General features: G+C 38.7%; 1 protein-coding gene across 4 annotated transcripts in view; it reads left to right on the top strand.

Moving 5' to 3' along the window:
* The window catches only part of RNGTT (RNA guanylyltransferase and 5'-phosphatase), a 193,169-nt gene extending 166,850 nt beyond the window's left edge, over positions 1-26,319 (top strand). For 3 of the 4 annotated variants that reach the window (XM_055810194.1, XM_055810192.1, XM_055810193.1), the window contains 2 exons: positions 20,599-20,722; positions 23,489-26,319. In XM_055810194.1, the coding sequence (XP_055666169.1) occupies positions 20,599-20,722; positions 23,489-23,652 (288 nt within the window). In that variant the 3' untranslated portion in view covers positions 23,653-26,319. Of the gene's footprint in view, positions 1-20,598; positions 20,723-23,488 lie in introns of those variants that run through there. The other variant, XM_055810195.1, reaches the window with a different exon arrangement.
* The last annotated feature ends 634 nt before the right edge of the window (positions 26,320-26,953 follow it).

Raw genomic sequence — 26,953 nt, 5'->3', positions numbered from 1 at the left:
GCTTATATACTCAGCGTGGTGTCACATGGCATGGAATACGTCTCTGGCTAGCTTGGGTCACCCGTCCTGGCTGTGTCCCCTCCCAATTTTCTGTGCCCCCCCAGCCCTCTGGCTGGCAGGGCCCAAGGAACTGAAAAGCCCTTGACTTAGTATAAACATCACCCAGCAACAGCTAAAACCATCCGTGTCCTATCGACAGCGACATCGTTCTCACATCACAGGCAGAACACAGCACTGTACTAACTGCTAAGAAGAAAATTAACTCTGTCCCAGCTGAAACAAGGACAATAATCTGAAAATACTAAAAAACAAAATTCTGAATTCGTGACAGCAGTACAGGAACTCTTGAGAGGTAAAAAACTGCCCTGCCCACGCAGTTTGTATCTTGTAAACAAGATGAGTGAGGTGCTAGAGAGAATTTACAGAACAAACTGCAAGTTAGAAAATGTTGTAAGGTGCTAGCAAGAAATCACCCACTGCTCATTCCTAAGTTACATGTTTGTTAAAGGCAGCAAATTTTGCTCATTTTGAAGACAGGATACCTTTGAACCATTACTTTTGAGAATTAGTTGGGGAAGAAAAAAAGCATATGGCTTAATTCTTTATCTCTTGACTTCCTTTCATTTCTCTACATCTTGGCATTCTTTGCTGCAGCTTTTCTCAAAAGCAATTACTGACTTGTAAGGGCAAGGGGGTCCTGACTGCCTGTGTGTTTGTGTAGTCCCTGGAACGTTAGAGCCCTCAGTCCTGCCTGGGAATGTTAAGACACCAGTAGTATAAATAAATAGTAATATATTTCATGTGTGCATTTATATTATAGTAAATGCCACCATACACTTGGCATATTTATTCTCTATAGACACATTGAGAGGGAAAAAAATACTAAAAATTAATAAAAATGATCTAGCCTTGGAACTGGTGATGTAAACAGGAAAAAAAAAACCAACCTAGAAAATCTGCATGAGCACTACAAAAACTGAAGCAGTGATTTTGTATGCTGTCACAATTTCTGCCCCTGAGAACAAAATGTTAATGAGCTATAATTTATAAATTCACTCTGTTCTCATGGATCAGTCCTCATTTTGCTTTTTGTCATGATTACACTTATGAATTCAGTTTAAAAATTTGTTCTTTGTAAAGCATGTGGTTTTCCATAGAAGTGCACAGAATTAGGAAGATTACCTCTGCAGTTTTCTGTTGTTGCTGCCAGTAAGATAAAATAATTGGTGCTGGGTTTTGGACCATGATTGGGAAGGGGGGGCAGGGGCGGGGCAGCTTTTGTTATTTCAACTCCCAGCAGTTTGGTTTTTTTTTTAAATCAATCCAGTTTGTTCTTGCTAAGCATAGGGTAAATTAAGCCTTCTGGAAAGGTTAAAATAATAGCTAATTGATTGTAGATATTAATTTATTGGTGGTGGTGGTTGTTTTGTTTGGTTTTTTTTTTAGTTTTCTATTTACTTCTGTATTAACTGTTTAAGAAAAAAAGTCTTCAGATGCTTTTAATGAGTATTGTGAAAATGAACAGATTGCAGTTTCTTAAGCCTTCCATCTCCTGGGCTTTGGAATACAAATACATCCTAACAATAGAAAATTGGTATGATACTACCTCATTTTCAAAAAGCTTAGAAAAACAAGGGCTTACAAAAGAACCTTGTGAAATCCAAGAGAAGCAGATGCAGGGTTGTGTATCAGGGACAGAGCAAGCCAGAGCCTTAACTGGCTGCACAGCAGCTCTGCAGAAAAGCACCTGAGGGTCTCGGTGGCAACAAGTTGAACACGAGCCAGCTATGTGCCCTTGCATTGGTAAAGGCCAACCATACCCTGGGTTGTGTTAGGTAGAGCATAGCCAGCAGGTCAAGGAAAGTCGGTGTTCTCTGCTGAAGCATTTGTGACATGCATCTGGAGTAACGGTGCGCTGTTCTGGACTCCCTGGTGCAGGAGAATTCACCCCGCTGGAGCAATTCCTGCGGGGGTCATGACAGAGTAGAGCAAGTGGCATATGAGCAGAGGCTGAAGAAACTGGGTTTGTTTAGAAGAGAAGGGAAGAAGGGGGACTAATTGCAATCTTCTACCACCTGAAGTAAGATTGCAGAAGAAAGAGTGCCAGACACTTCTCAGAGATACTTGGGGAAGGGGAAAAGGGATTTATGGAAAAAAAAAATCACGGTGAGATCAGTTGGGCATGGCAGCCCGCTGCCTGGAGAGGCTGTAAAATCTCTGTCATTGGAGATTTTCAAAATTTAACTGGAAAAGGCCCTGAGCAACCTGACTCACCCGTTAAGTTAACCCAGCCTAGAGCTGAAGGTGGGGTTGGGTGATGGCTGGACGTCCCTTCTAGCCTGAATTTTTCAGGCTCTGTGACATTCTAGAGTACGGGCAGTCACCTTTGTGAAATGTAACTACTTCTTAAGGATATGTAAAACTGCATCATTTGTTGTGTTTATTAGGAAATTATACAGTTTGGTATTGCTGAGCCTCCACTGTTACTGATTGAATAGAGCTTAATTTCAGTCCATAATATTAACATAGAGTATACCAGTCAATTCTTCCTCCTTATCTTTTCCTATGGCTGCAACCATAACTTGCATTATACAAGGCTTTCAGTTCTTCCATTCTTAGTATCTTGGGTTTTTCTTGTTAAATGTTTACCTTTGTAAGTGGCTGGTTTTCTCATAATATCAAAAATACAAAAAGATGCATCTTTTTTTCCTTTAAGAGGTAGTATTGCATTACCTTCCAGAGATCCTGTGGGTCTCTTTCAGAGAATATGCTGTGTTTTCTTCACTAAAATGTTTATTTAGAAGAAGAAAGGATTTTTTTTTCCTTTGAAGTCATTCTGCAGCTATTTTCATGGGATGACACAGTATTCTTAATGGAGTGTGTGGTGTATATTTGAGAATAAAGTGTCTTAAACTAAAAATCTGTGAGCATAACTGGAACTGAGAGAAGCTGGTGTTCTCAGGAATGTCTCTAAAACTTCAGAGGTTTATAGATTATTCAGAACCGTATAACTAATTTTTGTAAGAATTGTAGCAAGAAAAGAAATTGGAAGTGTCAGCACTGGCTAGATTAGTAGCAAAACTCAAGAGTAACAAGCTGGAAGAAGAGTAGCCAGTGGCTAGCTGTTGGATGTAAACCCACTGAGAAGACGTTGTAAATGTACAAAATGAGGTGTATATGTTGTGCATAATGGGTGTTAGCAAGGGAAGACGAGTGCATAGCAGCATACAGCACAGGACATCCGAGTACTGTAGAGACAAAGCTTGTGTATATGCTGGGAAGTCGTGGTCATGCTAACATTCATACCTTCCCTTCTCTTCCAGTCTTGTCTGTGACCGCTGTTCCAGCAGCAACACTGACTCTTAGGAAGAGCCTCCAAAATTAATCCCGAAGACCATTCATATTTTCTTTTTCAGTTTTTTTGTTGGAGTACTTTTGTCATGACTTTGTCATCTCACCTGTGAGATTAAGGCAACCAGCAATTTTTTAATGCATTGGGAATGGTTGATGTGGAGCTTCCCATTTCATTTAATTTTATAAATAATGAGATTTGAAACCAGCAGCAGCTAATATATGTGCCATCAGACTTTCATTTTCATAATTTTATTTTTTTGTCTCAGCATTCCTTCTTGAATTAATTTCCTTTCTTACCTTCCTCGATAATTTTCCAAATATTTACTGTTGACCCCATACAGATACTATTCTGAGAAGCACAGTCATACAGAAAACTGGATTTTCAAAGTGATAAGCAGATTGTGCTTACAGTGTCTTTCCTATGCCTGGTGGTATGAAAACATACCACATAAATGCGAGCATTAGGACATGCCGATTATGTCTCATTAAAATAACACATTAGTAGATAGATAGTTTTTTTCTGTACTGAAGAGATGGCAAAACGAAAGGGTTAAGTTGTGTCTCTGAACCATAAAGTTATTGCTCACTACCAACTAAAAATTGCTGAGAAAGATGACTGGGAATGAGAGGTTTGTTTTAGCAATAAATGAGCATAGATATTGCAGATATTTCTCATCTGCATTGCCTTGAGCCCTTATACTTGTCACAGTGGAATAACTGATCAGGTCATTGTAAAGCTGCCAAATTTCTCGTGCTGTAGTGCAAGTTGTGCTTTGCTATTGTCCTCATCCTCTTTGTCACATTGTTCTTTCCCAGGCTTGAGTGTTTGACAGTGTTCTGGCTCCCGTACGTGGGTGATTGGGGTTGGCACCATCTTTTGTTTTGCTTTCTTATGTTTTACAAAAATCATCTTGCAGAAGAGGATGATTTGTCCATGATGATTTTAAGCTCTTGAACATGGTAATTTGTTGCTGCAGCTGTTCCTGTGTTATAACTGCATTGTCAAACCTGGTTTGGGTGTGCTTCTGCACAGAGAGAGTGTAATTTGTTCTGAGTAATTGAAGATACCTTGACGACAACAGCTGTTTATGGGGCTGGCTCCTGTGCTTGACTGAGTTGCAGCAGGGACTGTTTTTTCCTTTGATGTAGACAAGCCCATGCTTACTTTCCATAAATGCAACTGCATTTCCATTTTCTTTTGACTGTAGTACAATACTCAAACAGTATAGCAGTGTGCTCAAGCTTCTCATGAGTTTTAGGCAATTTAGAAAACTTTTTGTAGATAATTGTCTTCTCGGAGAAAGTAGTGTCCTAAATTTGTGTGCTTATTGTTTCCTTCAGAAATTATTCTTTTCATGTCATATTTGTTATCATAATTGTTCTTAATTAATCTGTTCTGATTTTTATACTAAGTTCTTCATTTTATCTTTCTGCATTAGAGACTACTGTTGGTACTGCAAGCAAGTGAAGTAAAAGCTGTAGAACGGGCAACAGACAAAGAGAAAAAGTAGATACAAAAACTAGTTTCTAAAAAGAATTATAAAAAACAGGCCCTATTAGGATTTTTTTCTGATCAGATGAGAGCAAAAGGTATTCAGTCCTTTAGGTCTTTTTTTAATTGTTTATTGTTTTGAACTATCATGAGAAGGTCAGTCACGGTCAGGCTGGAGGGGGGAAAAGAAAGCAAATTGTTGTTTTGAACAGTTTACAGACAGAGTATATCTAAATTTGTTAAGCTTTTTAGAGGTGAGTTATTTTGAGTATAAACTGAACAAATGAGGTTGAACTTGATAAATGAGCTTGAACTTGTAGTACCTTTGCGAAATGCAGATTATAATGTCTTTAAAATAAATTGCACATGAATAAATCAAGATGTTGAAGTTGAAAAGGGTGAGAGATGGTGTAACAGGGAAATTCTTTGACTAGGAAATTGTTTCATAGACCTTTCTTTATAGTATATATAAAACACATAGTGAACATCATGAATGAGAAATATTTTAAATGTCAGATACTGATAAGATTGGAGAAAAACAGTTGATGGCAAAAATTACTGTATTGAGAGGTACCGTGCTGCTCTAGGACTAGTAAAAGGCAAATGCAGATTAAATTTAGATAAATGAAAAAGAATAGGCCTGCAAACAATAACACAGAAGGTGGAAGAAATATCGAATGAGATAATTATGCAGGATACTAGCTTACAAAGGAAAACGGGTTGTGGATAATATCCTGTCTAATTATAATACCTATAAAGGAGGATAGTCACATGAACTAATTTCAGCCACCCTGTACCCCACAGGCTCCCTGTGGGAAACAGCTGAATCCAAGGGTGAATCTGGGAACCTCTAAGAAAAGCGCCTGACAGTTGCCTTGCTGGGTCTTCTAAATTGCTTCTAGAGGTGCCGGTGTCTCTCAGTGGATTACATGCCGAAACTAGCTCCTAAATTTTAAGTACCTAAAGTAATGGTGCAAATACTCATCTTGCCTGTCTCTCTGGGACTTTTCCAATTATGAGATTAAAGGCTGGAGTAAACCCAAATTGGTATTGTGCAGCTGTTTTAACTGCAAGTGAGCATTTACAGTATAGTATTCCCCACAGACAAGCATTGTGCCTTAAATGTCACTTCAGCTACGGCTAATAGATTTTTCAGAAATCCATTTTTTCCACCGTTTCTATCCTTAAATATAATCTGTAAAACCAGATAAATCCTGCAAGCTTAGGCTCTGTTAGACCTCTGATGAGAGTCGGTGGCTCTTAGAGAAGGTTAGCAAATAGGAAAGGAGGTAGAATTAAACTAGATTGTGCCCATGAAAGGCTGGCCTGTAGGCAAAAAGATGAGTTTTCATATTAGTAAAAGTAGAAGGATGCTTATCTCCTACACAAGGAAGTGATAAATAGCACCTGTATGATTAGAAGAATGCCTTTGATACCTAGAAAGCAGTAATCCTAGGGGGAAATTAAGCTGTAAATCAGTAAGTCAGGTAAGTTTGTTTGGGTTTGCATTCTTAATTTGTTTTCTGTTTGCATGATTTACAGTGAAATACTTAATTAAATGATATTTTTTTTCATCAAATTGGCTTTCACAGTTTTCACTGCAAGGGTCATATACACCTCTGCTTGGCAGTATTCCGGAGTGATTATAGTATTTGTAAAATTTTGCCGTTGAGACAGAAGTATATACTAAATTGAATAATCAGTTGAATAATAGTGATGCAGCATCGTGTTATATAATAGTCAACAAAACAATTATTTATTTGCTTTTTGTTTGACAGTAGTAAAATCACTGCAGTTTTGTCTTTCTAGCAGAAAGTGAGAATAAAAGTAAAGAACAACAGAGCTCAGTGGTGCTATTATATTTCGGCAAATTGAAGTTTTCAAAATGCCACTTCTGCTTCTCTCCAAAGGAAAAAAAGGTTGATTGTAGAGAAAATAGCATGTTATATCTTTAGGGAAAATAATGTAGAAAGATTTGAAAAGGAAAGATCAGAGATGTGGCAGCATTGTTAGAACCATTGTGCAGACACTTTATTTGTATTGCTGAGAACTGTAGATGTTTTCATTTAGTGGGGAGGAAACTGTAAATATGCAATATTGCTTTTTATGTTACTAACTTCAGTGAGTTACTGTTTAATTGGCATACAGAAAATTTTCTGCCAGTGACTTTACAACCAAATGCTGTAATGAAATGTCACTTCTTTTCAGAAAAATGTTACTTTCCCTTGATTAGCTGAAATACTAAATCCGTTTCAGTAAATGAATCTATTGATTTTAGCTTAATGTGTTGTAATAAAAAATATTTGAGTATGTTCTCATTTGGTAGATTCATGAGATGCCGTGCTGGATTCTGTACAGGCCCCGATGTGAATTTTTAATCTGTTTTTCGTACGTGAAGCAGAGAAGTCAGCATTGGTACAGAAGGGAAGTAAAGACCCAGGTTCTGCTGGAGGACAGTTCTCTCACCTGAGCTCTGCAGAGGTCATCCACAGGCTTTGTTTCACTGGGCCAGCCAAGACCCTGACAGTGCTTTTAAGAGGGAATGAGGCTATAGCAAAATGGTGCTGTAAAGCTTCTTGATTCAGCTGCGCAGTCTGCTAGGATTCAGCCCGTCCTGCAGAGGTGTTTAGTATCAGCCGTGGTCCTCACTGCGCTGGGGAGCTGCCCATTGCCTGCATCTTAATGCTGCACCACACAAGAAATAAAATGCCCGAGTAGTGTCATACGTCAACCTCCCCAGTTGTAATTTAACAGTAATACAGACAAGTGCAACACAGCTTCTGCTTAATTTCATTAGTGGGTCATGGTTAGCCACGCTTGATTGCTGACCATTGCAGGAGCAGATTAATTAAGTGTTGTAGCATTTCCTATACACAAACTTCAACCTCGGAAGAAACCTGTGTGGGATGTAGGGTAGAGGCTGGTCTATAGTAGAAGCAATGTAAAGGAATACGCAAAACCAGAACTAGAGACAAGAATGGTTTTGTTCTTTTACACGATAACGCAAGATAGAATTACTGTATTTTCCTGCATGATCACATTTTCTTTCTACCTGTTACATTTTGGATGCCATTAATGCTTAGAAAGAGGTTTTAGAGTAACTTAACTTCAACAGAAGGAAAACAAAGGACATTTCTGAGTAATTTAGAAGGACGCTTATGAATCCGTGAGTCAGAGGTTTTGGACTTAAAATACTGAAGTTAATGCTAAAGCAAACAGACCCTGAACTACTTAATTACTAGCTTGTTAATATTTCATTCAAAACTTTAAGGAAAAAAATCTGTAATTAGTAATTAGTGCTAGTAGTTATAGCAGGAAACTACAAACTAAGGCTTTTGCATTTCAGTTCATGGATTTCCCCACTGTGTGTGCTCTTGCCTGGCACATCAACTCCCTTTTACCTTGGGCTTTTCAGCTGTAGAATTGTGAACATAAAACTCTTCTATCTAAAGCTAATGAACCTGGTTATATATATAAGAATACACTTTTGAGATTATTGGGCAACAGGTTACAGACTTGCCATTGCCATGACCTGGTTTTTCTTTCTCTTATCTCTTTCCAGCGGTGCCTGTTCTAGAGAAGAGCCTTTAAGAATTTTTTCTTTCCTATCTGGAATTGGTAGTGATGTTGGCTGGCTCTAGAATGGGTGTATGATGTTACTTGTAATGCTGTTACATCATGCGAAGAGCAAACCAAGCATTTCCAGCTGTATTTGTTGAAGAGCTAATGCTGTTTCCATCCTGGGCCTCAGGCTGGGGAGGGTGGCTGCTCAAACACAACTGTAGCACTTGAGCACAGCACTCAAATTAGGCTCTGAGTTCTGGAGAATTTAAGAATCAGCCCATGCAGAGGTCTTTGCAGGCCACAGCTTTATGGGGAAGGGTTTTTTGGAGAAATCATCTGGTTAGAAAACTCAAGAGACTTTTCTTGGCTTCGCTTGCCTTAACTCTTGCAGGCTGAGTAAAGTAATTTTGTGAAATAACAATGAAGACTAAATATTGTTGCTTGCGTTTGTTAATGATCTAGTATACAATAACGAAGTGTATGAGCAAAGCCACGAGAATTGTGCTCATGTACAGCATGCTTTCCTAAATTTCCTGTCTTTCAGGGCTTTGGCAGGGCCAACTATCAAACCATTAATTATCTCCTGTTGTCAGCACTCAGCGTTCAAAATTGTAAACTGACTTAGTCGATAGTAGAACAGAAACTCTGATAAAATCCTTATTGATTTGTCTAGAAATACTGCTGCCCAAACAGATCAAGAAGTTCATAGGTTTCTTGGACCACAGCTGGCAAAATCCATAAAATCCTTTGAAGCCAGTTGTGACTCTTCCAAGTCCATGAATATTGTCCATTCTTCTGCCTCATGATTACTGCAGTCTGCTGCCCCACCCCACATCCATTACCGTGGTGTCCTGGGAAATCTGGCTTCCCAACTCTGCAGATTCATCAATAATATGGAATGGAAAGGAAGGAGGGGTTTGCAATGAAAGGTAAAGCAGTAAGATCCCCTCTCCAGCCTAATTTACCGACAAATTTGTGCCATTGATGGATTAGCCCTTGTTTACCTTTCTTTCAGAGGACTGACCTCATCAGCTGGCAGGCACCGTGAAACCATTTGCAGCGTCTGAGCCACGATTAACTTCCCCATCTAGCTCCTTCCATTCTGTAACCCCACAATGATCAAGAAGACCTGCATGCTTAGATTTTAGTTTATAGATCCAATTATATGGAACGCCTTTAATTGCTTTTGAAAAAAGGAGGAAAAAAGCTTTCCATGATTTAAGCCTCAAAGACAGTTAGGCTTTGAAGTTTAAGGCAAACTATTCAAGCAAGGGAGGGAGTTCAAGCCAGCTCGATGCCATGAAAGCAGTTGAGAAGTGAGTTAGGGCAGCTGACTTTCACTGCAGGAGTTGCTTTGATCAAGGCTAATTTTTGAAAGTCTACTTTAAGTCAGCAGCCATTAATCTTTTTGTTGTGATGTGTTATCAGCAATGGAAAAAAAAATTATTTCCCTTCTAATTGAAATCTTAGAAGGGTAGAAAACACAATGAAAAATCTCTAATAGGCCATTTGCAGCTTTTTTCCCCAACACATCTTTAGTTTATTGTTATAGCACTGCTGAGTAGATAAATTTGGTGGCTGTTGTTGTTTGACTCTTCACGGCTTTGTGTTTTATATTGTGGCAGTGTTTCATTGAGGTATTTATCAGCTCCATCACTTAAGTGGTTCTGGCAGTCACCTGAAACTCATCCTATGTCATTAGCTACAAAAATGAAGGTTGAGTTAGCAGGGTTGTGAACTCCAATCTCAGCAATCAGGTGTAAGAGTGCCCCCTCAAAATGGCAAAGTCTTAATCATTGTAGTTTGACTTTTTTTGTCATCTTGTATTTGAAAATTCAGAGTTCTTGCTTATCTATATAATACAAATACATATAAAAAAATAAAAATAAATTTTAAAAAGTAAAAATTAAAATTAAAAAAACCACAAACCCTGATTTTTTTCTTTAAATAGTAAGATTTCACTCTGCTGTAAGAGACTTGCGTGATTTAAAATCTGGCGCACTCTTTTACAAATACTACCTATTACACAGATCCTGTAAATGCTACGACGAGCAAGACTGAGCCCTCCTCTCTGACTCGACCCTTTGGTTCATAGGTGTCTTGGTTGATGACAAACCATTCAGTCTAGTGAAGCAGATGGGGATTGTCTGAATTTTTATTTCCTACAAGTCCCGTAAACCTCGGTATATTCTAATATCAGATTCATACGTAACTAGGAATAGCCTCTGAAAGTATGAAGAAGAAAGATTTACTACTTTTTGTAAATATGTCCTAGGCAAAAACTGACACACATGTTAAATATAGGAGATTTAAAAGCAAGTTTGCTCAGTTCTGGTCTCAGTGTATGCACACGTTCTCTCTGTACAATCTCAATATTTTCAAGTACTAATAGGATTTCTCGATGTTGAAAACATTTATAAATTTATAATCTTGCTCCCTACCCCCACCTTTCTAATAATGCTTGCATAGCATGTTTAATAATTTACATATCACTTAGATACTAGTATTTGATAAAGTCAGTATGCCATATGCAGCTTCCAGTGTTATATGTTTCTTTGTCTGCCTACTCCAGTGAAGAATACAAAGTAAAATTTTCATTATATCTTTCTTCATGTTGTTATTCAGTAATGTTCTGAGGCAAAGAAATTTGAACCATGGGGAAAGCAGAGCTGCTAACAAACCACTTTGGGCTTTGTTAGGCACCATGAATATATTACATATGATTATCATAAAATTATGGCCTGGAAATTGAACAGTCATGCTGCTGCATTTTAGACAGTACATTTATAATAAGCTGTAATAAAGTAAACATTTTGAATGGATATAAGAAGAGGCATTACTTGCGATCACAAATGTATGTTCAATTCATGTTTTTGAAGCTCAATTTAACACGGCAAACAAATTTCCTTGTAGTGTTAACACAGTTGTTCTCAGTGGCGAATTTTGATTTATGGAGAAAAAAACTTTAAGCGCATAAAACTGGATGTTTGGGATCTAAATAGAAGAAAAGAATATGATTCATAATGGCTGTAATTTGAAAGCTGCGTGTTGTTAGAAGTAAAAGTGGGTTTAAAAGACTCACTTGCAATTACCTGCTACTTTGGATTCTAGTTTAAATTTCTTTTTGTTTATTCTGGTATCATTTGGCATTTTTCTAAAAGAGTATAAAGCCATGGTTTCTAAGAACGTTTCAGAAGCTAGGTAAGCAAGGACCAGAATTAGGTTTAGGGCCTGATCCTGATAAACACTAACGCAGGCTAATTGATCTTACGAAGCTGCTCGGAGGAATATAACTCAGAAGGGTAAGAGTTTGTAGATCCAGGGCCCTCATGAATAGCGATCAGATACAATCTGACTCATAAAAGTAGTTTTGCCTCAGATGACATGGAAAGGCTTCTGGGAAGCTCCTGATAGCCCAGCCCCAGGGAATATCCCTGCAACCCATCCCCAGCAGTGTGACAGCAAGGAACAGAACCCCTTGCAGGGTGTAAGAAGTACAGATAAAATGAGATTAATTTAGACTCCTACAGTAGCAACGGCTTGAGCACAAAGAAAAGATGAAAAAGCATCGTATGAGAAAGTACACTGTAAAATCTATGTGTGATAAACACAAACGTTGGTCAAGAGAGCCATCATCAACAAGTGAAAGGCAGAAAATGACAGAAAGACTCTTCATCCTATTCTGACACAGTCGCCTAGGTTATCTTTCATTTATTTTGAGGTATAGAAATAGCATTGCCAAAGGTTGTACAACAGTGATAGCATTTCTTTGTTTCCGGAAGATTTGTTTGGGTTTCTACTGATAAATTATTAAAGAGATCTCATCTGCCCAGTGTCACAGGATTTCTTGGTAGCATGAGTGTAAGTACCTGAGGGGTAATTAAGATTGGGTTGAGAGAACCTAATGGGGGGTAAATGCTTTCCCTGTTGTGTGACCACAAACCATCTCTCTCTGTTTCCCCATTTGCAAACTGAGAATAATAAGCCTTATGAAATTAATAATTTATGAATGAGCTAAGTGGTGTTTTCGAAGTATATTCTTTACTGTTGGTGCATAACTCTCTTCTCCTGGATCTTTGTGTCTTAGCATGCAGCGGTCTCAGTTTGGGGCTCGCTCCCTTTTGCAAAAGCACTCTGAGTGAATAAAACACAAATGAGACTGGCTTTCACAAGCTAGCTCATGTCAAGTAGAAATACAGTCCTCAAAATATGTCAGGCTGTAGGTGCAATGTTTCCTCCCGGAATCATAGCTGTGTTATGATTTCAGTTTTTTCTATCAACTTGCACTGTATACCCTTACTCTGTCTTCCCCTCCTGTACGGTTGCTTACATTCTGGGGAGGGGGGGCACTTCTTTCAGAAACCTCCTGTGGATTCCTTGTCCTTCACTGAAAGGATTTTTTTTGCTTATTTGTGTTTGCATAATCTGCTGAACAGTTCTGCGGCCTGTTGTGGCATTTGACTACTTCGCTTTCACCTGCCTGTTTTTCTTTAATACTTTGGCAAACACCCTCAAATTCCAGTACTGACCCCAGGGATTATTAGTGGCACAGTTATTCTTGGTGTGCCAAATCCAAGGTGGCTGTCTCTGGCCTCTACAAAGTTACTGCAGGTGCTTGCAGTGAAGCATTGTTCTCAACCTCCTAGAAATTCATGAGTTGGTGAAGCTCTTTTTGCACCAAACACACGTCCTTTGTACAGTAAGTTCACACTGATGCTTCCTTTGAGAGCTCCGTTACTGCTGTCTTACTGCCTGGGTGTTTACTGCAGTTCCCAAATCCACTGAAGTGTCTTCCTCTTTCATTAGCACATGCTGAGGGTCAGAATTCCATGAGCTGTTTTTTAAATATAACTCCATTTAAGAACTTATTGCAGTGATAGTCTGGCAGGTTCATGAGTCCTCAGCACAGAATTCTTCGGTTTCTCAGTTTCTACAGAAGGTATACAGAGGGATCTTTTTTCTTTAATCCACATACCTGTGATGATTAGGATGCCTGGGCAAGGGTTATCAATTATTACTTCGTTTCATTTAACTGTTCGGGATGTGTATGGACCCTTGGATCTCTGTGTCGCACTCTTGATGATGATCAAAAGAAAATAGGGTTTTGAAAAGTTCCCACAGGAGTTAGGTGGAGATGGCAGTCTAGCAGGAAGGTCAGCTGCCTTCTGAGTACTGTAGATGCCTGAGTTACAATGCCCAAAAGGGGGTGAAATGGCAAGGATAGAAAAAGAGTATCTTGAAGTGCATGCATCATAGAGCAAAGCATTTATGCAAACACCGATATATTTCCACATCATGGTCTTAGCAGTTACCAGCTATACGCTTTGTCATAGACACCAGCGTTCCTCTGAGAGTCCCAAACTAGGCTCAGGAAAACATCGGTTTCTTCCAGGTAGTTCAGATGGTGGTGTGAGGTCAGGTGTACAGGAGACCTTCCAGGATACATTAAGAAATCTAATTCCAGCTGGCACTGAAAGTCATTAAACTTGTAATATCACTGATAAGAGGAAGGCTTTTTATTTCTGATGTCTCTTTCCGTCAGTCAGTTGTCAGGAAAATCCCAGGACTCCCAGCTCATTCTATACATCAGAAAACACTATTCATATTTGAAATTACTACATGTAAGAATGGGAAATTCTTTGAGAAAATATTGTATGTTTTAAAAGAAAAAATAAATAATGAACTGTGAGTGCTAGACTCTGGAGAGTCAAAACCAACAAAAAAAGTGCCACAATTTAAAAAAGCCACAGTCTTGTGATTTTAAAACATGTTTTTTTCTTTTTTTGCTTTTTCCGTGATTTTCCAGTGCTTGGTGTTAACATTGTCGTTTAATTTAGCGTGAACAAAAATGTTAAAATTTTTATATTTCTTAATGTTCCTTTCCAAGAATGAAATTCAAGTTGGAGCATTTCCATTTCCTGTATACACAAGAAATGGTGTAGTTACACTTAGAAGGCTTCTTATTGTTAAATAAACATATCAATCGCATTGTGTTTACCCAAGCTGATAACTATTTGTTGGGTAATATATTACTTAAAAGGAAACACTCAGTATGTTTAGTGTAACAACAGAATTGGTTACCAGTGGTTTTATTTTACTTTGGACAAGTCTATGCATTTTGATAAAATAATCTCTTGAAAGATATTAAGAAATAGATATTAAGATATAGATATTAAGTTACATTACAAAATCTGTTTTGGTTTGAACAAAAATGTGAAGCGGAGTATTTAGCTGAGTAACTTTTGCCTGTTGACAGTATTAATATTTGTGGTCCTGTATACACTAATGGTATGATCAGGCATTTAATAACCATATTGTAAATTTTTATAGCTCTTTGAGAAATTTTACTGTGAAAAACATGAGATACTTTATGTGAGTGGGGAAAAAAGTTCTTTAAAAGCATCTGATCAAGCTGGCCAAGAATTAGGAAGAAGCACTGAAATAACAACCTGGGATCCGTATTAGGGGCTGTGTTGGGGGCTCTAATAACTACATGGCTACTGACTCTCCGGGATGTTCTGAGGTTGTTAGAGTTTCTTATCTTCATGTCCACTTCTGTAATTGCATGTAAGAGTGCTTTTCCAGGACGGTCCTTGCCCATATGCACATTCCTCTGGAAAGCTGGGCGTACACTAAAAGCATGAACTTTGAAGCTTTGTTTTAGGTGTATTCTCAAAGTAAATGGGAGCCCTGTTTCTCACCTCATTTCCTCTCAGTTGCCTTGGTTTGACCTGAAGGTCCTTGGAGTTTGCTTGTCACCTTTCAGTCTTCAAAAATACCTCATGTTGAGTTTGGCTTATCTTTCTATCTTCAGAAACTATTGATTTTGTTACTGTTGCTTCTTTGTTTTTTCTGTCTCCATCCTGTTCCTTCAGGAAGTCTTGGCCCCTCTTTGTTCCCTCCAATTCCCATGTAATTGTTCTTTTTGTTCCCTGACTGTTGTCATTGCTTCTCCCTGGGCTTCAGATGATGTCCTTACTACTACATGGTACCAGTGGGCAGGTTAATTCGCTCTGTTGTCTAGGATATTCCACATCGCTTGAGAGACGTAGTTTTGAAGTCTGTAGTACTTCACAGTTGTGGGCAGTCACAGCATTTGAGAGTAATGCAGAAATCAGGATTTGGGATGTGCTATTTTGCTAGAGAGAGATTTTATTTCCTAAACTGTCATTTGTGGCTGAATGTATCCCAGTACCCTCAGGACAAGGAGCTTGCAAATGTCGTATTTTGTTGACAGTTCTTAGAAAAATGTGGTTTGATTTTTACAGGGTGGCTGACTAGAGAGGGTGTGTGCTCCAGTCCTTCTGCCGTAGGAGACTGGGAAGCAACCAGAAGGTTTCTCCCTCGTGAACACAGCTGACAGTTTGTTTTGGGATGTGCTGCTGTCACTTGTTTGGTTGCTTTGGCTGTGAGAATGGATCCTAATGGAGAAAAGTTAGTTATGACATCAGAGAGGGAGAACTACTTTCCAGGCCTTATGTGGCTCCAGGCTCTAAGCATTTCTCCCCTCCAGGTGTTGGAACTTGTGTTTAAAAAGCCAGGAAACAGTTTGTGTACTTGAGTGTATCAAAAAGGAATACCTTCATTGCACGTGCCAGCTATAAAAAGAAAAGGCAGAGTCTTCTTAGAAAATAGAAAGCCATTAAATTTAGAATCTATCTTGCCTGTGTGTTATGGCTCTTTTTTTTTAATTCTGTATTTAGAAATAAAGACCTTCTTAATTCTGTAAGATTTCAACTGCTGCTTTTGCTCGTTTGTTCTCTCATGGAAGTTAACATTCTCTGCGTCTACTATGATGATTGTTTCTTCTGGGATCTTAGAAATAGGCTGATAACTAGGGTTGTGGAATAAACAAGAGAAATAGGTGACTTGAATTCTATTCTTTCTAGAAATGTTTGGTAATAGAGGGGAAAGTGCAACAAAAAGGCATTTAAAGAGAGAAGGGATTTGAAATAGAACGTGTTCAGATTTTGCTTACAAACTGCTTTCTGTAAAGGGTATTATTTACTGAGCTGAAATAATTTCAGTTGCTTTGAAAAAAATATGCATATGGAAATGCGGGGCTTCTTTCAACCAAGTTTCCGTTTATCTAAAAGCTTACCTCCTATTTTCTTTCTAAAGAACTTGAATATAGCGAAGGTATATGCATTTGTAAAGCTTATGCTTGTCCATTGTAGGCATGCTTTCTGAAATATTAACTTAATATTAACGTTAAAATCTAAATTCTTACTGTTAGTACCTCTTACGTAAAGTAGCGGCTTGCCCAGGAATTTCATTCTATTTTTGGATTAATGGTGATGCGACTAATGTTTGAGTGAAGTCTTCCCATAAAATACATATGCTTCAGGTAAATGGAACGATGACTCAGCAGCTGGTGGGGTGACGGACCAGTCTGATGATCAAGTGCACTGTGGAGATACACAGAAAAGCCTTGGCCGCTGGTAGTCAGCAGAGATAATGCATGCATGTTCATGGGACTGGAGCCAACGACATTCAATGTAAATGGTTTCTCCTCTTTTTCAACTATTGTTTTTTCACATTTTGCTCTAAATTAGCATAAAATGTGGCTTCATTTAAACACACTGTTGTGATTCATCTCAAAATGGCTCCATTATTCTGCCAGGGGAGATAATTTGAGATGGCTTAGATATTTCACTTTTTAAAATATATTTTGAATTTCTTTCAGAACATTGGGGATGGAGGGAGACTGGAAAACGGGATTTTAATTAAACCTGAACTGTCATCATTCTTAGAAGAAGAAATAAGCTTACCCACCGAATATTTTCCTAGTGAATAGATGATGATGATGACAGTGGGAAGCCTTTCTCAGCAGGGAGGGGGGAAGATAGCTGTCATCTTCATGTAATCTGACATTTGTAGGCAATGGGCTTGTATTACGTCCAGTCTGATCTGATAGTGAGCTATTGTGGAAATGGGGGTGCAGCTTTTGCCCACTTTTTTCCGATCACGTCTTGCAATCTAGCAGTAACGGTGTGAATCAGCTTCCAAGAGGAAGCTCATCCATAATTTTGGGAAATGATTTCTTTTGGGCAAGTAGGCTGATTCCTGATAACTAGATCGAATGCAGTCAGGAACAGCAAGTGTTCCTGCTGAGGAACAGTTTGGCTCCTCTTGAAAGGAAAGTAGTGTAGAGGCTGGTGTTTGTCCTTGCCGGGGACACAGCTGCGGCCCAGACCAGAATACTGTTCTGTTGCACACCACCTCTGACAGCCCCATGTCCGAGGGGTAATCCTCCGGGCTTCTAATTCGGACTGGCCACCCGAAAAAAGGCTAGGGAGTAAATATTCAATTAAGGGAGGCTCCATGGGATCCTTAATGTGCTGGGAATTTCCGTCTTGAAATTGCTGAGTGCTGATTCAAGGCATTTTATCAACAGTATGGCAGAAGCATTGACACTCTACCAGAAGCATTGGGGCTGATGAGGATAAACATTTTGGCTGAGAACTGCCATCATTCCTCAGATGCTTCTCCTGTTCCCATAAAGCACTAGCTAGAAGTGCCACCTCTCAGGGAGAGAAATGATGGTGCATTATTCAGGTACTCTATGGACTGTAATACTTCAAAGGGGAGAAGGAGAGATGAACCCCATACTGCTAAGGAAAATCGAGAAGGCATTGCTCTAAGCAGCTCAGAATGAATTCCCAAAGGAAATTCAAGACCGTTAAATTTGACGGTTTCCCTGTCACGCTTTGAAGCTGAAATACCAGAAAGTAGCATGCAAGTAATAGGTAGATATAAGGTGTGAATTATGGATACAAGGATCACTATGGGCTTGTTCAGTCCTGTGCATAAACAATGCCCATTTAGAAGTCTCCTAAGATGCCACAGAAGAGTATTTTTAATGCTGAAAAGTATGTTTTGCTCAGAGTAGTTGTAGTCTCAACCAGATGCCCAGCAGTTCCTAAAATCTTTGTTAATATTACAACTACATTTACAAGACTGAGGTCACTTAACGTTGAGAAAAGTAGGTGCTGTATTTCTTCCTTTGTGAAATAATTACTACAACCTGCAATTGTTAAAGACTATGATCACTGGTTTTCTAAAGGGAAAATTCATTCGAAATTGATGCTTTGGCAGGTGTTCATATTTTGTGGAAAGATCTGTCTTCCAGATTGCTAATGAATGGCCAAGTGAGTATCTACCTAGTTAATAATGCTGCTTAATTGCCACAGTCAGATAAAGCTGCCACCTAATTCATTGCTGTTCTGAGCATCTGAACACTGGAAGAATGATAAACCATGGGAAAGCCATATGAAATGGTTGGTTAGTTGAAGTCATTGCCTGCGGTTTTATACCTCTCTAGCAGGTGATCCTTCTAACATTTCCCTGCTTTGGCAGATCATCAGACATGTGGTCATACCCCCTGCTGCCCCTGCTTCCACTAGGCAGCTGTTTTCAAAGTAAAATACCTTCCCAAGGCGCCGCGCAGCCAAGACTTTCTTCCTGGGTTTATGTATCCATAATGCGTTAGAAAAAGATGTTGTGTTTTCCTGCGTACACCTAAAGGAACATAAGTGCACCCACAAACGTGTGGCAGTCAAACATCTGGACTGTATATAGATTTTCAGCGTGGATGGAGAGTAGTGATGTGCTGCGCAGAGCATGCTGCAAAGGAAAAGATTGCTTGTCTGGGCAATTGGTTGATTTCACCCAAGTGATAATCAGCAGCTGCAAACTTCACTTAAGGATTAAACGAATTTAGGAAAAAAGCTCTTTGCAGGAGATGGAATGGGTGAAGGAATAATGTGTGACACAGAAACCTGACTCTAACTCTGTCAGTCCCGCAGCGTCCTGCAGGCCTGTCCTAGGTCTCAGTTGTAAGCGGGTTTAACAAAATGGTTTTACAGTGCCATGTTCATTCAAGAAGTAAAATCCCAGGACTCCCTATCTGGGAATGAGCACAAGTATTCAGGGTAAATATACAGAAAAATGTTGGGATTCTGCTTACCAAATTAAGGATAGATCCTGTACCATGCAGTATAGGAGGACTCAGCCTATACTCAGGGCCTTTTCGTGAATTAATTGCCTTTATCTGGGAATTAATGGAAAAGAGGTTCATGGGTTTTTCCACTGTATGTGCTATTAAGCTGTCTCGAGACAGTTATGGCCTTTTTCAAACCTGCATCCCTCTGACAGTAGTAAATTCCCATGTCACTGCTCAGGAGCAAGTAGACGAGAGAGGTGAAAAATTATGCTAATGAATTGCAATAACCAGTCCCTTTTTATGAGAATGCTTATGCGTAAGCTCATGAATCCAGAGTGTTGTATTACCTTATACAGCTTTTTGTGGGTAAAGTATAGCAAACTAAACGCAGCTAGCAGTTAAATACAGCTTTATAGTTCTGAAGAGGCCCTTTGGAACAGAATGAAGTATATGGGTAAAATTGTTAAAGCATTAGATAAGGTTCTCAGGTTACCATGGTTACGTGAGAATTTTGCATTGTATCATAGATTAGGATGCATAGGATGAAGTAGCCAAAACAACTAGGAAGTTCAATGCATATAGACTACATTTCCAAATGACACAGCATTGCCAAATAGACAAATAGCTCGGGATATTGGCTGCTGACAAATCTCTGAATCAATAGAGAGGCCTGAAGGAAATATAGAGCATATGCAATTTGAAATCCTGCATTATTTTGGAGTTACAATCTTAATTCTTAAAAGACAAAATAATTTTTTTTAAAGAAGAGAGAAGAAAAATCCTCAGTAATATAAAGAGTGAAATGATTTTCCACAAGCTCTTTCTGGTATTGAAATCTGACATTTGGCTTTGAGACCTTCAACAAAGAAGGTTGATGAAACATGGATAATACATTTCGTGCACTTAGGCTGGCAGTAGCGCTTACACTGGATGCAGTTTATTCCCATGGAAACCTATTTGCATTTGGGCCAGAAGTGACTTTTTTCCCCCTCTGTTAGAGGTGCTGATGTTTTAGCATATTATAATTGGTGTATATTGACAGCAGATTTGAAAAGTATTTTTAAAATGTTGAGTAGCTGAGCATATGTATATACGGAGATGTAATCTGTGCAGTTCTTCTGTGTAGGATGGAACATGTTGCTGAAAAATGCAGGGCAGTTTTTGATCTTCTGTTATTTATCCCTAAAGAAAAAAAAAATAGTTAATTAAATTGTTTATCCCAAACAATTTTTTTTTTTAACAGGTGACAAAAGAACTGAAGCAGTATGACAATAAAATTATAGAGTGCAAGTTTGAGAACAACAGCTGGGTTTTCATGAGACAGAGAGTAGACAAAAGCTTTCCAAATGCCTACAGCACTGCCATGGGTGAGTAGAATAAATTGCTTTAAAAGTTTTTCAGGCTCAAATTTTAATTTTTTAACTCTGTCCTAATTTAAGGAGGAAAGGCACTCTGTGCTCTCATTTCTAGTTTGAGTGCTGGCTTCTCTAGCTTATTACAGTAATACCTCATCTTGCAAATTCTTATGTCATGTTTAGCTTTTATATAGCATGAATCCTTTGGCCTTTGGCTTCAGGGTCATTTGATGAAGTCAGTTAAACGGAGACTCTGATGCAGTATTTGACGGATAATGCAGAAGCAAGTGCCTAAGTCTTTGTAGAATTGCAAACGCTTGCTCAGAGACCTTAAGTGGCACAGCATGCCTTTTAATTGAGACCCAAGGAAGTTTTTATTTATAATAGCATTGCAATGGCAGCTAACTAACTAACATCAGTTCCTAGCATCGTGTTGGCTTGTTGGGATGTAATGCAAACTGGCACACTGTGAGTTGCATTTGTTGAACAAAAAATCCGTTATAATTTCACCTCTATTCAAAATGCTGAAACTGTTGTTTGGCAGATGGGCTAGAAGATTAATAGGAGGAAGTGTCACCTTAAGTTTCTACAATAGTCATACAAACAATGAAGAGGGAAACAAATGAAAAGCGGGGTATATCCCCACAGAATTGTGAGACTTTTATGATGTTCTATCAAAAAACATGTTGCCAAGTATTGTAAATTAAATTATGTTGTTTACTTTCAGATGAAGTATAAGAGTTTGAATAGAAGTGTGCAAGGCTGAATAACAATAGTCATGTTGATACTGACTTTTTGTTAAGTGCCAAAATGAAGTTTAATCATATTTAAGACCACACTATTTACTAGAGCGTGTACAGATGATGTCGGATTTTCTCCAAACCATTCTACTTGTATTTCTGCCTGAGCAGTGAGTGGATTTTCTTGAACAAACAAAACGTGGTCATTTTTGCCAGGAGATAATAAATCTGTTGGCACCTTAGGGAACCAGCACAGAATGTAGCTGAAATGTTGCTGAGCAGTCCTGTTGGGAAAGAGGAATGAGCCACAAAAGTCATACAAGTACATCTCTTTGTCACCATGACCTAAATTTCTTTTCTCTGTTTTACCTTACTGTTTCAATAGTTGGTTTCCCTTGGAGTTTTCTCTTCTTTGAGGAGCAGCGTGTTGTTCTTTCCTTCATTCTTAAGAGTATATGTAGCTGCCCTTTTTCTCTTCATTTTCTGCATTTGTAGAGCGCTTGTGTTATTTCTGGCGCTTTTTTTCTGCCAAAACATAATGAACTTCCTAAAAATAAAAATTAAAAGAAAATTAAATCCTGTAGGAAAAACTGTTACCTCCAAAAGTTGTATTTTCTTATTTGAGACTTCTGTAGATCCTTTCTCCTCTATTTGCTTTCTCTTGATGAAAAATACTATTTATTTTTCCTCATAGTTGAAATGACAACAAAATAAGTACCTGTCTCCGTCTTGCTTTAGAACTTTGATACCTTTTAAATTGAAAAGAGGAGGGCTTTTTGAATGATAAAGCAAGGACAGCCCTTAAAAGTTGATACTAAGTTATGCCAGCTGCCTTGTGGCACAAATTACCTTCATAAACTACCGCTAATAATAATGGTTTCCAAATGCAAAAGTCACATACGCTGCAACTTTTAAAGCACCTTTTCACCAAAAAGTGAGATAATGAAAAAATAGTGCTAAGAAGGTGTTTTATTAATTGGAAAGTAATGCTTTGCATGGTTCTGTAATTCTGCAAGAAAGAAGGGAGTGTTTTAATTTAAGAGTCGTTATTTGTAACAATGCTATAATTGCAAGTGCATTTTAAAGTGTCTTAATGTTGTTTCGTACTCTAGGGGGTCAATAGATTGTTTCGCATGGAAATTGCATCCATAGTGTGGCCAATCCTTACATGCTATAAATTATCCTCTAATAATTTTGTACTTTCTTCCAAGATAGTCATAGGATTCCTCCTTAATTTCTTGTTCTTTATGCTTTCCCTCCTCCCTAAGTGTCTCAGAAGGATTAAATTAGAGGAGTATAAAGTTTTATAGGAAAAGTATTAAAAATATTTCATTTGTTTTAACAGAAGTAAGCTTTTTTATTTGTTCTATAAAATCCTGTGGGCTATTACTTAGAAACTATGACTCGGGGAGTCATGTTAAGTAATCCAAGTGTATTGGATTGTACATGCATGCCTTGGCCACCATGCAGCACCTACGGCCCTTCCTCCATCATACGGTCTGGTGTGCTTGACATGTAGCTTGCTTGGTGTCAAGTCTTTCTGCCACGTGAAGGTATATGGGTTAAAAAAAAAAGTGCTGTGCATGGTGGGTTTATGATAATTATAGTACTTAGTGATGAAGAAAAAGGTTATCTTAATGCAGAGGTTTTTAATGTTAGCCAATCTCGTTTCTAGCTATTTGAATTTTATGAGTGTTTTAAAGCCGTGTCTCACAAGACCTTTGCTGCTGTTGCTTGCCTCAAGAAGATGTCACTTCTTGGCGCTTTTATAGTTGCCCTGTGAAGCCTACACACACATGCCTTTTGTTTGTTTTAAAAAGGGAGATTCCTGCAAGGTAGGGGCCCACTACACTGGTTTGCTTTCTGGGGGGACAAAGCAGAGGCACTTGACTCCTGACACAATCATCTTGTGAAGGCCCACGTTTAAGGCTGAATACTTGAGCCAAATTGTTTACTTTGCAAAGAGGGGGTGAAACGGTTGAAGTGCCAGCTACAACAAATCAATTTAGTAACTTGAGAATATTGTCTTTGTTCCCAGCTGTATGCAACAGCATCCAGAATCCGGTCACGAAGGAGATGTTGTTTGAGTTCATTGACAGATGTACGGCAGCTTCTCAAGGACAGACACGGAAACACCACCTCGATCCTGACACTGAACTCATGCCGCCGCCGCCACCCAAAAGGCCACGTACCATAACGTAAGGCCTTGGTCTCGGCCGATAGTGTGTTTATACAGTTCTGCAGAAGGTGAAACACAAATGTGAAGGCTGGAAGAAATCTGAATTGCTGTAAATACTTGGGTGTGGTTTTTTGAGTTTGGGGGTTGTTGTTTGGGTTTGTTTTTTTTTTCCTTCAGATTCCACATATGAATGGACATTGTTTTCTAACTGATAAATTCAGCCTTACCTTATGGTATTTGAAGGTGAAATTTCCAAAGGTTTAGACAAGAACAGTACAATGAAGTCAATGGAAAGCTGCCTTGTTTATATATGGATCTCTTTTCACCTTTAATTTATAATGTCAGCAATCTGGAACTGAGAAAACATTGGGATGCTGTACTTTTTAGAGGCTGTGTTTAAAAAAAAACAGAAGGGGTTTTTTATTATTGTTCTTCAACTGGTTGTGATTTGTCACCCATAGTATAACTGATCGTAGTTTCCCTGCATTTTTGAGACTTGTGTTTAAAAGAAAACAGCAATGTTGTTTGTGCTTTGTGTTGGTTAAAAACTAAGATTTCACTAATTTCAAAATAAGCTGGCTTTTTGTTGTTGAAATACTAAAAAAAATGAATCTTTATTGTAAATAGCATCCTTTCGAAAGGAAATGTGCTGCGTGTTTGTTGTTCCCCCCCCCCTCCCGTTTGAACCTAACACAACAAATGTATAGTGGGCTGATTTTAGCTTTGCCTTTTTAAGTTTATCTGTAGATAAGGAATACACCAAATCCTTAGTATTAAAGGTCTCTGTTAAGAGACTGTTTCTAGTACAGGGCTTAGTTCTCCACAGTGATACAATTGTAAATATTACTAAAAAGTACACATCACTGTGATATGCAAGAGTAATAAGCAGTGGAAATGATGATGTCTTAGGTCCAGGCACAAAATGGCAAAAGGCACGCCAGGCAACTCCTGTGTGAAAGAGAAGGTAGTTTCAGTGGAGGAGAGCCACGTCAGAAAGGAGTTCTCCTGGTTTAGGTGATTGCAGGGCAAAACCAAGCCACTTAGGGGGGGTGGATGAGTCCCAGGGAACAGGGTGCTCATTTTCGAAGGTGGGGTCGGCTGTCCCGTGGCACCGTGCCCATCCTCTGGCTGGCTTGCTTTCATGCCAAATGAAGAAGTGCATGAATGCCCTGATGGCTTTTGTTGTAGGGCGCTGGCAGATGTTCATATTAGTTCTGAGAAACTGCGTTCTGGTTATCTAAGGGAGGAGTTGTTCTGAGCTGGGATTAATTGGAAACCAAATGCAGATTTTAAAGTTTACCGTACATTTATCAAGCAGGGATCAAATTGGCTCTTTCTATAGTTTACTTAGCGTGCGAGTCATCCGTTCATTCAGCAATCTGATTAGTGAAGCTCATTAATTTGTTGTTGTAACTAAAATGCATTTCTGTTTAAATAAGTTTTAATGTTTGTAAGCAAAATGAACTCCTGCATTATTTTTTTTTCTGTATGGAAACTTTACGACTATGCTTTGTGGTGGCTTCTTTAGTTGTATCAACCTGTTGTATAAATGCACACGGCATCATTTAGATGGCGTTCCTAGCGTCTCTTTCTGGGATATTCCATATGTGTTTTAGAGAACTGAAGGAGTTCTGTAAGTTACTTTTTATATTGTGGTTAAACTTGATGGGAAAAAAAATGCATTCATCAAAGTTCTTTTTTTCAACTGTACATAGTTTCTGCATATTATCTATAGAAAAGGTATAATATCACCTATGCAAGGTTGCAAAATTATCTCCTAAAAAGAGCCTTATGAATTTGATGTGAAAACCTATGCAGCCTCTGTGTATCTTGCATTGAAACACACAGTTAATTATTTTTTCACTCAGTATGAATAATTTCCCCCAGACTATACTTGTCATTGAGATTGTCGTAGCATACACTTTGTCACTGATCTTCATGGTTCTGTGGCAGTTGCAATGTGTATGATGATTACAGCCTTCTCCATGAGGTTAGGACATTTCGTTCTTTTAAGGATGTGTCCAGGTTATTTCCATCTTTCTCCTTCCTAGCCCTTGCATCTTGTATTTCAACAAGACCTAGCTTCTGGTTTACCTTCTACTTCAGAGCTGCAGCACTGCAGGCTGTCTTCCATGTGCATTCCACCAAGTCCATGAATGTGTTGTGGCCCTTGTATTTTGACACTGTCTTTTTTTCCACTCTGAGCTTGAAATTGATATTTTGGAAGAGTAATGACTCTGCGAAGGTTTAGAGCTCCAAATTCACATTTGATTGTCAAACTCTTCTTGCACTATGACCTGTAGCTTTTTAGAGTGGTCAATCACCTTTGCTTTTCTGGAAAAGAAAGCTACTGGGGAAGGGTTGAATGAAGAATCTGATGAAAACAAATGAATTTTCGCTTGGACCAGATGGGTTTGATGCTGTGAGAAATGCACACCTCCTTTCTCTGCTACTAGATATTCAAGAGATGGAAGCTAAGAAGCAAAGAAGAGTCTGTGCCAGGAAAATAATAATGATTAAACCCCCCCTAACTTGTCTAGTCTTCGGTGTACAGCATGAATTCATCCGCTGTCTTGTCATTTGTTAAATATCTAATTAAAATCTGGTTTCAGTGGAGTTTCCAGAAAATGTAAGTACATTCCTCTCAAACAGTGTATTAAGTATTTTAATAAAGTCAGTGGTTTAAAATACTTTTTCTAAGGTTGTATTTACTTCTGATGCCTGTACTTTCCTGGTACCAGTGCAAGCACAAGGATACTGTGGTGTTACTGCTGTTCAGTGCTACAAGAAAATTATCCATGTTTTTCAGAGGTCAGTGGCTTTTCTCTCAGGTGGGAGCCCCCCAGCCCATGGTGGCCATGATCCATTATGCCGTTTTTAAGTTGCTCTTCCTGCAGTTCGAATCAGAAGGAAACCCGGTGGTACCTGAAGTACGTATTTTATGACAGGCTAATGTTATGTAGCTTATCCATTCAGTGTTAGGTGCAGTTGCATGAAAAGTTGTGCAAGAGGTCTGCGTGGGTCTTCCCTGCCACTTCATCATCCAGCATGACCCTAAACGTGGTAGCCCGCCTACTTGGACCAACTCCCGGACTTGTCATAGGGCAGTTTGGTTTTCAGGTTGCAACTGTCTAGAGCGCATCTTTCAGGAGCTAAAAGGCCAGTCTTGATTTTTCACATTTCTCTTTAATTGAGATCCTACATCCACTGCTGATATGTTCTTGTTACATGTGCAATTCTTGTGGTACTTCTCTCAACCATTTCTGGTTTTCTTGTGTTTGAGTGTGAATGCCAGACCAAATCTGGCATTTGAGCATATCTGGA

This window comes from Falco peregrinus, chromosome 7, assembly GCF_023634155.1.
Source record: "Falco peregrinus isolate bFalPer1 chromosome 7, bFalPer1.pri, whole genome shotgun sequence".
Lineage (NCBI taxonomy): Eukaryota > Metazoa > Chordata > Aves > Falconiformes > Falconidae > Falco > Falco peregrinus.
This window is presented reverse-complemented; position numbering and strand designations above follow the sequence as displayed.